The 12,298-nt window shown below is 42.3% G+C and overlaps 2 protein-coding genes across 5 annotated transcripts in view; one reads left to right on the forward strand and one right to left on the reverse strand.

The window, feature by feature from the left end:
• The window catches only part of csrnp3 (cysteine-serine-rich nuclear protein 3), a 28,856-nt gene extending 25,895 nt beyond the window's left edge, over positions 1-2,961 (forward strand). For all 3 annotated transcript variants that reach the window (XM_061723566.1, XM_061723568.1, XM_061723567.1), the window contains exon 5: positions 35-2,961. In XM_061723566.1, coding sequence (XP_061579550.1) covers positions 35-1,174 — 1,140 coding nt within the window. In that variant the 3' untranslated portion in view covers positions 1,175-2,961. The remainder of the gene's footprint in view (positions 1-34) is intronic.
• Positions 2,962-3,341: 380 nt separating this feature from the next.
• galnt3 (UDP-N-acetyl-alpha-D-galactosamine:polypeptide N-acetylgalactosaminyltransferase 3 (GalNAc-T3)) lies at positions 3,342-12,259 on the reverse strand. Of its 2 annotated transcripts, XM_061723569.1 has the most exons (12): positions 12,124-12,259; positions 11,733-12,034; positions 10,172-10,711; positions 9,559-9,731; positions 8,887-9,036; positions 8,510-8,744; positions 8,308-8,425; positions 8,007-8,207; positions 5,308-5,439; positions 4,982-5,083; positions 4,727-4,879; positions 3,342-4,645 (listed from the first exon to the last, which is right to left on the reverse strand). In XM_061723569.1, the coding sequence occupies exons 3-12, from the start codon at positions 10,666-10,668 to the stop codon at positions 4,532-4,534; spliced, it is 1,875 nt and encodes a 624-aa protein (XP_061579553.1). In that variant the 5' UTR covers positions 10,669-10,711; positions 11,733-12,034; positions 12,124-12,259; the 3' UTR covers positions 3,342-4,531. The 2 variants fall into 2 exon arrangements, with proteins under 2 accessions (XP_061579553.1, XP_061579554.1); XM_061723570.1 differs by having other exon boundaries at positions 11,733-12,185.
• Between the last annotated feature and the right edge of the window lie 39 nt (positions 12,260-12,298).

Below are 12,298 nucleotides of genomic sequence, written 5' to 3' on the forward strand. Positions count from 1 at the left end.
TGATCTTAAAACGTGACTATTGTGTTTTTCTTAGGTGGATCGTATGTCGTTTCCCTGTGGATGTACGAAAGAGGGTTGCAGCAATTCTGCTGGGAGAGTGGAGTTTAATCCCATCCGTGTGCGAACTCATTTCCTCCACACCATCATGAAGCTGGAGCTGGAGAAGAGTCGCGAGCAGCAGCAGACGTCCGGCACCAACGGTTATCTCGGCGAGCCCAACGACCTGGGAGGCGGAACCCTTTTCGCCGCGCCGCAGCACCGGCTGGAATACTCCATAACGGATGCCGTCCCGCAGACGGCCGGCATGCACCTGCAGCCCGCGGACGAGATGGACGAGCCGCTGGATGAAGACGAGGAGGAAGATGAAGAAAACGAGGAGGAGGAAGAGGAGAATGAGGAAGATGAGGAAGACGAGGAAGATAGTAGCAGCGTTTGCAGCGGGCTGTCTGACTCCAGCACGCAGAGCTTGGCTAACTCCGACTCTGAGGACGAGGAGGGCGAGGACGAGGACGAGGAGAAGTCTGAGAGCTTCGAGGACGACGCTGCGACGGCCCCGGCTGTTTCTCACACTGAAGTGGTGCCCCTGACGCCCGTGGCGTGCTTCAGCGACGCCTCCGTGGCACTTGATAACCACATCAATGGAAACACTTACTTAATGAACTCCTCCCCAGCCGAGTACTATCAGCTGGGGAGCGCCAGCGCCGGCTCTAACGGCCAATCCAGCCAAACCTGTGAACCTTACGGAGATTCCTTGGCATTCCCGGGACCGGTGGGTACGAGCAACAGCAGCGTGGGCCCGGGACCGTTCCCCATGACTGCAGAGCAGTACACGGACTACTCCAGTCAGGCCGAGGACCAGTACGCAGCCAGTCACTTTACTCTGACCGGCGGCGCTCCTGCCACGCCTTCGCCCCGCTATGCGCCGGACCAGAAGAACAAGCTATCGGCCACAGCAACATTCGCAGAGCAGCCAGAGAACCAGAACCAGGCGCAGTTTCAAAACTACCTGAACAATAACAGTCAGGGTTCATACAGCAGTCGCAGCTCGTGCGTGACGGCCGAGCAACCTCTGCAGGACTCGAGTAATAACGGACATTCTGACCTGACCTTACTAGCAAACAATACTAAGAATCTCCCTTTACCAGACCATTGCCCCGAGGTCACAGCCATTTAAAGGGCCAGACCCCTTGAATTGTTCTTTCATTGCTATGTCTGCTTCTATGGGGCACGAGCGCCACCCCTTTTTTTTTCGTTTCCTGCCCCAAAATCTGAAAGCAGTTTACAGCACCACAGAACATTTTCATCTGTAACTATAAAGCCATAGGTTGTGACGGAAGCTGTCTGGAACTCTTTGCTGTTGCAGGTTTTTCCACAGTGCTTGTACTGAACTGTAAGGTGCAGTAGAACAGGGGAGGGGGGGAAAAAAAAACCCAACAAAACATCAAAATACAATTTATGTCATGCCGTGCAATGTATCCCGTAAAGTTCTAGCTTCAATCTGATTGTACTGTAGATGGAACTTTTCTGTCTGCTGTATGTGTCAAATGTGCGAGAAAATGTTTATTGTCAGTTTCTTTATTCTTGCTGATTTATGTGTATACGTATATATTGTACATGTTTTGATAAAACAAAAAAAATGCATGCTGTTTGGCCATTCTCTGTGATATTTGGGAGAGGAAATTGCCATTGTTTTATATAAAGAAACATGCTGTATAATGTATATTTCTGCTCTTCTTTTGTGTCATGATTTGATGCTTTTCTGTGGTTTTGAAAAGCATGAAAAAGCTTGAATACATTGAAATACAGTATGAACATGTTTGTTCGTATTGCACTTAGAGTATGTACAGGCGTCCAGTGGCGTACAGTTTTCTTTTTGTTTTTTTCACACTTGGAATCACAAACTTACCAGGTTTCACTACAAAGAAATATTACCTTTATGAAGCATTTCATAGAAACAAGAATAATACTAATAAAGTAGTAATTTGACAAATTTTTAAATTGTACAATAAGCCATATGATACATCAAACAACAGAATTTTGTTTAGCAACGAATGGATCAATTTTTACCTTATCCAGTTCAGCTACATTGTACTATCTGAAAAAACTAAGATGTTTATTTACGTGGGACCAATTAGGATATTGATTGTTCTACTGAAGTGCAATAGATGCGAGCAGGCTTTTCTTTCTTGAGAAAGTCTTAAATATAATGGACTGAGCCTTTACTGAGCAACTCTGTACTTGATATTTGTCTCTAATGCACTACTGGTTTCATTTCAAAACAAATACTACAGTTTTAGCAATTGTGTATGGAGTAATCGAATGTTCACAATTGACAATCAAAGATCTTTTTCAAAACGTGATTCTACTTATTTACTCTTTTAGCAGTTAGAAAAATAGATATCAGTCCTGATTCCTGTCAGCCATAAAAAAAATTACTTAACAAGCAGATATGAAAAAAGAGAAAAATAATCACCTACCAAAAATGTGTCAATAACCTTTAAATGTATATTTATAAATGTACTGACAGCAAGGAGACTGCTCACCATACGGTGGAAGGTAATTTTTTGAGATGGTAACTGAACTTAGTTACTGTATGGATTATTATTTTTTGTTTTTATGTGCATGAATGCAGGCATCTGACCCTCTTTCAAGCTTGCAGATACATTCTTTGTCCTCAGAGGGTCTCAGTGCTACAGCTTCGGTGGTTCTGTGTTTGTCGAGCAGCCGGAAACTCCAAAGTCACTTTTTGTGGTTCAGAGCAAGTGAACCAAAACCGTTTTCAGGCAATCAGCTGCATCCACATAGCCTATAGTGCATATAAACTGTGCCAAAGCATATAGTGTGAGAAGGCCAGAACGACATTTCATCCAGTTAGGAATCCTGTGTTTGAATTTGATTTCTATTTTTCTGTATTTATTATGAATGATATATTAAAATGTGTATTTATTGTGGTTTATTAAAAGTCTGTATTGAATAAATTGCTTCTTTATCTTAAAATTGTCCTTTTTTCATCCGTTTTGTGAGTTGCAAAGCTTCATGCGCCCGGTTCATTTATATTATTTCAAATTTGGTGAATTGAATACATTTTGCACACAATTTTTTTTCCCAATGTTGTTTTCAACTATAAATAGAGCCTATATTTTCTTTTGCGATTCATTTGAACATAATTTTAAAATAAATGTTAATTGAAAAATGTAATAATGTTGCTCAATTGTAAGATATACTCATATCTCATTACTGATGCAGAAATGCCTCCAATGTTCAGCAAATGGGAGTCATTTCTTAGTGCGCAGCGCCCTCTGCAGGCCGAAAGGCTTAATGAACCCAAGTAACGCTTGATTACCAACTTAATTTATTGAGCACAACTTCACATCTCCACAGCACTCCCCTCAAATGACATCAGTCTCCATTTAAGAAAATCAAATACGTTTGATCTGGTCTTTAACCAGTCACAAACAAAAACGGTATTTCACAGACATCTAAACACTAGTGCCTGCACCAGAAGTTCAGTCGTGGACAACTGCTGAGATGCAAAAGAGAATTTTTGGCTTTTCATGAGCAAAATGGTTTAATAATATTTAACTTAAAAGTTTCCCTTTAAAAAACACTCAAACTTTCAAATAATACCCCAGGGCACTCCTGCAATTAGGAGTGAATCATTGTAAACTTTGCTCAAGAACCTTTACTGTTATTTTTTCGCCTTAGAATAAACCTACTTGTTCATAAACCATGTTAAAGACCCAAAGCCCTTTCCCTCAACTTAATCTACTGACCCTCAGTAGTGATAAACTACCCTTTTTTCCCCTCTTTCTCTTAATATTGAAAATGTTTTTAACACTGAAAAAAGAAAAAATCAATTTGTGTGACATTGACTGTAGGAGACAATTCAGATTCACCACAAATTAGCTTCAACCTCAGCACTCCGCCACCCAGCGTCCAACCACTTTCACACCCAAGAGGACAAAAAAAATAATTGCATTACATCCAAGGCACTGGACGGTTCCAAATAATAAGTACGCATTCAATGACATATTTCTTTTAAAATGGACAATGCACATTATTCCTGTGTTTCACATTTGCACTGCCTGTTTCTTGGGATTCACATGTGACCAGCTGAAATTCTTGTTTGGAATGTACACAGTCTGTTTTAGATTCATGCATGTGTATCTCTGGATAACATTCAGGCTTTAAACACCAAATGTTTTGGTTATGACGACTCAAAAGATAGAAAACAGCTAAAACACAAAAGGAGGCACGTTTCGGCACAGTGCATCATCATCACCACCACCATCATCATCGTCAATGTCTTTGGAAGAATAGTGTTTCCTTGTAGCAGTGGTACATGATGGTTTCTTCCAAAGTCCAGACTTTCCAGCAGCAGTTCTGTTCTTTATGTATAAAAATAAATTAAAACTCAATGCAGTCGTTACTCTTTAAAAAAGAAAAAAAAACTGCATACATTATTGAATGCTTGTGTCCTAGTACGCTCATGCATACAAAGTAGCTACTTCCATAGTAGTGTTTTGCACACTCAGATGAAGGACCAGAGCTGGTATCTGTCCGAGGGGTTGCACTGAGCCAGAGTGGGGCGCTCATGGCGGGCAGTCAGACACATGCTCCATCCTGGGAAGTACAGTAGCTGGTTCTGTGTGGAGAGGAAAAAACTGTTACCGAACCAGGCATCTAAACATCACAGAATAGTGCACAAGACAAGACCAGAACTCACATCGTTCAGTTCCCATTTTTGTTCTGTTCCTACAAATGTGTTACTGCCTTTGTACTGGCAGTCTTCCAGCTTCACAGCCCCCGCTGCCCCGTGCAAACACAGCTCCTTCTGAATGTTGTGTCTGATCTCGTGACGAGTGGAATACTCAAAATACTAGGGCACGGGAGGGATTGAAAAAGAATGTCATCAGTCCATCTGGTTAAAATTTACCCAAGTGGTTTCGTCAAGAACAGAGAGGTACATTTTCTTACTGACCTGGTTTCCTCCTAATCCATGACATGGGTACATAATCAGCTCTTTTCCACCCTCATTGTTCTCTCCAGTATCCAGACATGAGTCTTTGCCCAAATTTTTCACCTTAAGAAAAAGAGAAGGGAAAGTGAGAGCTGTGAGAGGAAACAAAATGAAAAGCTAACATCCAGCGCAAGCTGTTCAAACAACTTTGGTGTCTGAAGTGCTGTCAGCGGTGTTAAATTGGAGCTGTTTTCTAGCCTCTGGAGATCCCAAGTGGAAACCCACAGTGGCTAGACAGACCTGTGGGGTTTTGAAAGCGGAGTTGGTACTGAGTTGTGCGATCTTACTGAGCCAAAGCGGAGAGGGTTGAGATCAGGCATGAAGACTTCTGGATAGACGTTCTTCAAATACCAAGAGAAGCTTTTGCACTGCAGCCGTGCTCGGAGATCCGTGCGTTTGGAGATTTCGCCAAAATTTCCCTGTTACACAAATGACAGCGAGCAAAAACAGGAGGAACTGAGAAAACAAGGACATTTTATGAATAGGATCAGCATTTCGAGATGTTTAAACACTAAAAAGACTGAGATTCGATTTTTTTTCCCCCTTAAACAAAATCTCTTAACATTCACATTGAAATCAAAAATTAAAGTAACCTTAAAACACTGAAAGTAAATAAAAATGAGCTGTAGCATAGTTGAGACTTGTGGGAAAATTTGCAGCATGATAACCAGAGAACAACTGTTTCCAAAAGCATTAAGGAGTTTAAAAAATAAAATAAACTCAATGACTTGCAAAGCATATTCTCGCATACTTGAGAAATAATACAGAGAACATGTTACATTTGAAGAGAAATGCTTTTGATTTTATACTTAAACTTGATACCAACAACATATTTGGAGTACTGCAGTGTTGCCCAGAGAATTTCAACCTTAATTCAATCCAGCTTTATTTATACAGCGCAAAATCACAACACATGTCATCAATACAAGGCACGTCAATAAAACAGTTCAGCTCTTTCCAAATTAGTCCAATTAATACAAAGCCAAGTAAATAACAGTAGTAATACTTTTTGCCCCGCAGCTGTGGAAAGGAAAAACTCCCCTTTAACAGGAAGAAACCTCAGGTAGAACCATCTGCCTCGATGAGTTGGGGGTTAAGAGGACAGGAAAGAGAGAAGTGGATAGACTCTCGATATCTGTCTAATTTACTTAAGCATCCTATTCAGGAAACGGTGAGTGTCCTGAGAGTCGAGTCCAGCATCATTTAGTCGAGCCTGAACTTCACTCATCTAGCAAGCGAGACACAGAGATGGTTATGTGAAGCCTTCATCTTTGTGGGGGAAACTGAAAGAATTTTTTTTGAATCAGGTATAAAATAGAATTACATTTTAAAAAGTCAAGGATGCTATGCAGACCTACTTATGCCTGCACTGCCCCAACGGACCTCAGCATGAAAACCCACCGGAAACATGAAAAAGGAAAGTGTGCAGAGTAAGATAAATATTTAATTGAATATCTAACTACTTATTTTATTATTTAGGAGAGTAACACACGCTATAAAAAGCACATAGAGGTCAGATGTAATGTTAGTATGCGCCCACATATGTCAAAGGTAAAACAAGTAAAAGAAACAGATTTTGGAGTCTCAAATTATTCAATTTTTCTTTTTTGGGGGTTAAAGTGTCTTAAAAAAAGAAGAAGAAGAAAAGTACCACACTGTACCGCCTGTATTATTCGTATTATAGAACTTAAATAATAATCATAAATTAGCCAAGGTGATCCCTGATAGCTGAGCAAATAAAATCCTATATGAAGCAAGAATGAGAGAACATTTCAAAACTACATTAGTGAGTCATTACAGTTCCCAAACACTTCAAGAAGTAGTAATGCAACACAAATATCCACCATCTCAACTTCTTTTTTGGTAATTTTTTTTCCAAATGCGAGTATGAAGTCAAATTCAGCATTAACAGTTAAATATATCGGCAGAGTTTTAAATTATTTTACATACTGTCCTGCCCAAGAATCTGAGGCTAAAGTTCAAGGATATCCACAAAAAGCACCAAAAAAAAAGTCTGACGTTCAACAATCTCTTACACAATAATAACAACTCAAAGCAAGACAGGCAAAACACTCCAGTGACCACTAAGAAAATAAATGTACTAAATGACACGGCAAATCCACCCACTGGATGCCGGACTATTTCAGTCCGACTGGTGAGTGATGGACACAGCTCTGTTTGAAATGTTTGTATAAAATTGCCTGACTTATTATAATCACTTCACATTTCTGAGTTGAGTAACTATGTTCCAGCGCTCTAATAAGTCCTTTTTTATATTAATTACAGACAACCATTTGGTTTCTTAAAAAAACAAAACAAAAAAAAAAGAAGTGTTATAGCGCATTTAATAGGATTTACAGGCACCTCATTCTCATAAATAAAGAGAGAACCTCATTACAATAATGAGGAGAATTCTGCTCACGTTAGTGGGAAGCTGGTGGCTGCTCGCTGGGTTCTGTAAACCTGTGGATTTAGGTGTGGGTTTGACATCAGCAGGGCAGGACTGGCCTCTTCTGCGAGGTGCAGCCCTGAGGGAAATGATTATGGCCCCTTGTGAGACCACATGTTGCCAAAGCTGAGAAACTGTCATTTCCCGGAGCTGACTTCCTTCAGGGATTTTCTCTGTCTGTTAACAGCTTTCATCCCCCTAATCGCCGATCCATGACTCCCCGTTTGGAAGACTGGTTTCCATTGGTACAGAGCATGCGTGTAGAGGACAACAAATCCTTCTTCTGCAGAGTGTATACACTGCAAAGTGTGCTAAGCAGTTCACAATCTTACTTAATGCTTGTTTTAAGCGATCAGCGCCAGGAGTCGGATTTGTTCAAACTTGTCCCAATAAGGAGATAATGAGTGGCCTTGAAAACACTTGATTGCAACTGTGTGTGCGATGGAAATGAAAGATAATTCCTCGGAGCAGTTTGCTGCTCATTGGAAATGATTCAGGTAGAGATTTCAGATGCCAGTCAGAATCAGAGACACTTACTTCTTTGGCGATTTGGGAAGCCTGCTGGTTGCGGCGGTAGAAGAGCTCCTTGTACTCATCCATCCAGACTTCAGCCAGCCGTACCTGGTTCCGAGCGATCACTTGTGTACCTTTAGGAAAGGTGTGGGGGCTTTTGGTGCGAAAGACGTGACCGACAACGGAGCAGGGAATAATCTCCAGCTGTCCACCGCACTGCCACACCTGTGGGACGCGGCAGAGACATGTGCAGAGACATGACAAACAGTTGGACACACCCATGCAGACTCGCTGATAAAAGAGGAAGATGACGGTTTGGTCTTACCCTAAATGACATTTCTATATTCTCCCCCCCCCAGATCTCCATTTCTTCATCATAGCTTCCAACATGGTAGAAATATTCTTTAGAGATGGAAAACAGCCCACCAGCAAACGTTGGAGTCCTGTAAATTGGTCCAATTGTGTCAAAAGTTTGTTGGGTTTTTTTTTTAAAGAAAGGGATTTCCTGTCAATCAAGTTTTGCTTACTTAATAGGATATGTTTCATCCTTCCTCATTTGTTTTTCGTGATCTGGGAGACTCTCCCAGCCGAAGGAGAGACCCCAGTCGAAGTTGCCCCGGTTGTGATTCTGGCCATACGGGGACGGTTTCATGAACTCAAACGTGTTCAGATCAATCGTGGTTATATCAGGACTCACTACTGCCGTGTAGTTCTCCGCTATCCTCGCCAGCAGCGGCTCCAGCCAGCCATTAAAGCATTCACCTGGCAACAGAAAAACACTGCATCACAGCTCCTTTCTTAACAATGACTACGTGAATAGCAGACATTGTTTCTGTAGGCGTGTAAGTTAAGGGTGTGCAAAAACGGTTAAAATGTGCGAGTGATGTCAGCGGTGTCGACTAACAATGGGCGTCGAGAAAGGTGAGCGTGTCTCCGGTGGCCACGGAGGCTCCCAGAAGCCGAGCGGTTATGAGTCCTTTTCTCTCCCGCTGGCGGACGACTTGCACGATGTGCAGCTGTTTTAAATATGCGTCCAGCTCATCCTTCAATACATCTGAAAACACAGGATATCCATTAGATGTGGTGGGGAGGTTAGACGTAAACAATCGGTTGCATGCAGAGTAAAGCAGAGCTTTTATAAAAACACCATAATTGTTTGGTAGGGATGAACAGATGATACTCATAAGACCCTAACCCTGGAAAATAAAACCTCAAAAACTGACAGTGAAGTGGGACTGAAGTTATACGGCACACTTCCATTTGTGGTCTCTTCTCGACAAATAACCGAGCTCAAGTTTCAGACTACATTCCCTGAAACCTCTGTCCTCCCCACAGTTTAGTTTCCTTCCAACATCTGACCCATTTAACTAATTTCTGTGCCCGAGAGCAGCTCAAACTTCTAATTCCTCTTTGGAAAGTATTCCCCACCAGCCGCTCACTTCCCCTTTGTTACCCACTTCATGGGCCACAGAAGGCGGAGGGAAGAGCTCCTGCCAGAGCTGCCCACCCAGCATGCTGCATGAAATCAAACCCGGAGTGAGAGGGGCGGCCCCCGAGGGCCCCACTGAGCTGTTACCGTCGACGCTGGCGTCGTCCACCAGGATGATCTCCTTCAGGAGAATGGCAGGGGAGGTGTGGAGGACGCTGTACACTGTCCTGAGAAGGGTGCTCCAAGCCTCATTGTGAAACACAATGATCACGCTGGTGGTCGGCAAGGGGGGGCATCGCTTGAAGGTCTGCTCGATACATCTGCAAGCAGGGACGACAATGAGCACAATGACCAGACTTATCCTGAATAATTCACTCCATGTGTGGCAACCTTTTGAATTATATTACACTTAAAAAGACGTTGCCATCTGCACATGGCCATGCAGCGGATCTGAGCCATGCACCTACTACAAACTCACATGTATTTGAATATAACAAAACTATGATGCATCTGGCCACAGCAAAGGGGCAGACATGCTGAAACAAAGTCTCAGAACGATCGTCTCTGTGGTTTCTGCCAAACGTTTTTCTCTGTTGCAAAAAGCAAATATGATGGATTTGTTTAAAACAGACTGTTATTCACTCCCTGTCAACATCACAGTAATCTATGTAGGTATCGTTCAGGCAGTGGCTACGTAATATTTTGGATTAAAGATGTAATTATAAAAGTGAAAAGGTGAAGTCTGTAGAAGCAGACGTACTCAGGTGGTCTCGTGTCTGCGCCCAGGTCTCTGCTCAGGGAGATGCGGTCACTGGCGTACACGTTGAAGCAGTGTTTCTCGTCACCCCTCTCCTTCTCTTTCTGCTCCTCCGAGCTCAGTGAGTCCGTGTGGAACGGTTTCCCGGCAGCTCCGGGAGCCAGAGGGTTCTGGGGCGGCCTCTCCAGAGCTGGCCTGAGCTCAGCGGCGGTGTAGTGGCCCGGCAGGCAGGAGCCGGAGCCCGGCTTGTCCTGGTGCCGCACCGGGGCTTTGATCTGCATCTTTGGCATGGAATCCCTGAAGTTGTTGACAGCTCCCATCACCATCCCCAGCATGGTGTCTCGCTTCACTGCCACCTCCTTCAGCCAAGGGTCCTCCCCCCGGCTCTGGGTCCCCACTTCCCATTGTATGAAGAAGACAAATGTGACAAAGACGAGGGCCACGACTGCCAGTGTAAGTGGGTGCAATCTCCTTCGAAGAACTCTGCGTAGAGCTGTCATTGTTCTTGAATGGGGAGCAGGCAGGCTGTGGACAGAGATCCAGCTGTAATAAACAAATACATGGTCCCATGCCGGATTACATTCTCGACCAACGAAATGGATAACACTGAATAACAAAACTTACACTGGCGATGTGAATGTACCGATCCTGCCTTTTTAATTTTAATTTATGGCACTTTATTAGTTTGATGTTTGTAGTTATTCTTTAATTTTTTTTATTTCTTTTTTACTGTCTGTGTGTTTGTTTGAGGGGATATATATATGGAAAATGTTTGTAAATTTGACATAAGTTTTGATATGCTTGTTGAACTTCAATAAAAAATATTAAAAAAGTTAAAAAAAATTGTTCTTGAATGGGGAGCAGGCAGACTCTGGACAGAGATCCAGCTGTAATAAACAAATACATGGTCCGATGCCGGATTACAAACAATACCTGTAGGCCTATACTTTACAAATTAAATACATTAGATAAATCAGAATGAAACAGACAGAACTTATAGATGTTTGGGACTCATTTATGTCTTTCTTGACCAACGAAATGGATAACACTAAATAAAACTAACACTGGCGATGTGAATGTACCGATCCTGCCTTTTTAATTTTAATTTACGGCACTTTATTAGTTTGATGTTTGTAGTTATTCTTTAATTTTTTTAAATTTTTTTACTGTGTGTTTGTTTGAGAGGATATATATATGTGGAAAATGTTTGTAAATTTGACATAAGTTTTGATATGCTTGTTGAACTTCAATAAAAAATATTGTTAATAAAAAACTTGTTCTTGAATGGGGAGCAGGCAGGCTCTGGACAGAGATCCAGCTGTAATAAACAAATATATATACTCTACAAATTAAATACATTAGATAAATCAGAATGAACTGCAATATATTGACACATTTCTAGCCATGTCAGCAAAATGGAAATATGATTTTAACCTATTTCTGGTGTTGTAAAGAGTAGTTTAAAGTGCTCGCCGGCAGTCCACACGTATCAAATGTGAAATCAGAACGTAAAGATAGACAGAAAGCGTTGTCTTTGCATTCCTTAAGAAAAAACACCACCTACCATCGGTCGCTGAATTAGAGGTTAAAGTTGTCAGTCCTTGAAAGGGGTTTCAGAAAAGCCCGGGAGCGACATCCTGCTTTAATTGGAGTCCATTTGGAGATGTATTTGTTGTTTCAACTTCAATGCAACTATCGAGGAGAGAGAGCGAGGGGGGAAGGAGATCCGCTCTGCGTTGAGATTTCACCAAACTTCCGTCTCGTTGGACTCAGGTGTGCTTCGCTCAGGTAGAGGAGGCGGGGGCGCACCGGCGCGCATGCGCACAGCGGACAGCGGCGAAGAGTCAAAATCCATTCCTGGGATTCCTGAAAAGTTTGAATTGTTTTATCATTATTTTTTTTTTCAATGTAATGAAACAAATTAAAATGACACTTCAAAGCCTGGATGAGCGTACCTCACTTCTGGCGGAATCACGGCGTCTGTTCCCGGAGCTGCAGCTGGTGTCATTAATAGGATTCGTTCAAGCGGTCATTCACTGGGGCAGTTGCCGGGTTACAAATAACGGGAGGAACGCTGCATCCCATCAGATCCCCCCCAGAAGCAGAATCACGTGTACTATTAATCCGCAA

The sequence above is a fragment of the Cololabis saira genome, chromosome 6 (assembly GCF_033807715.1).
Source record: "Cololabis saira isolate AMF1-May2022 chromosome 6, fColSai1.1, whole genome shotgun sequence".
Lineage (NCBI taxonomy): Eukaryota > Metazoa > Chordata > Actinopteri > Beloniformes > Belonidae > Cololabis > Cololabis saira.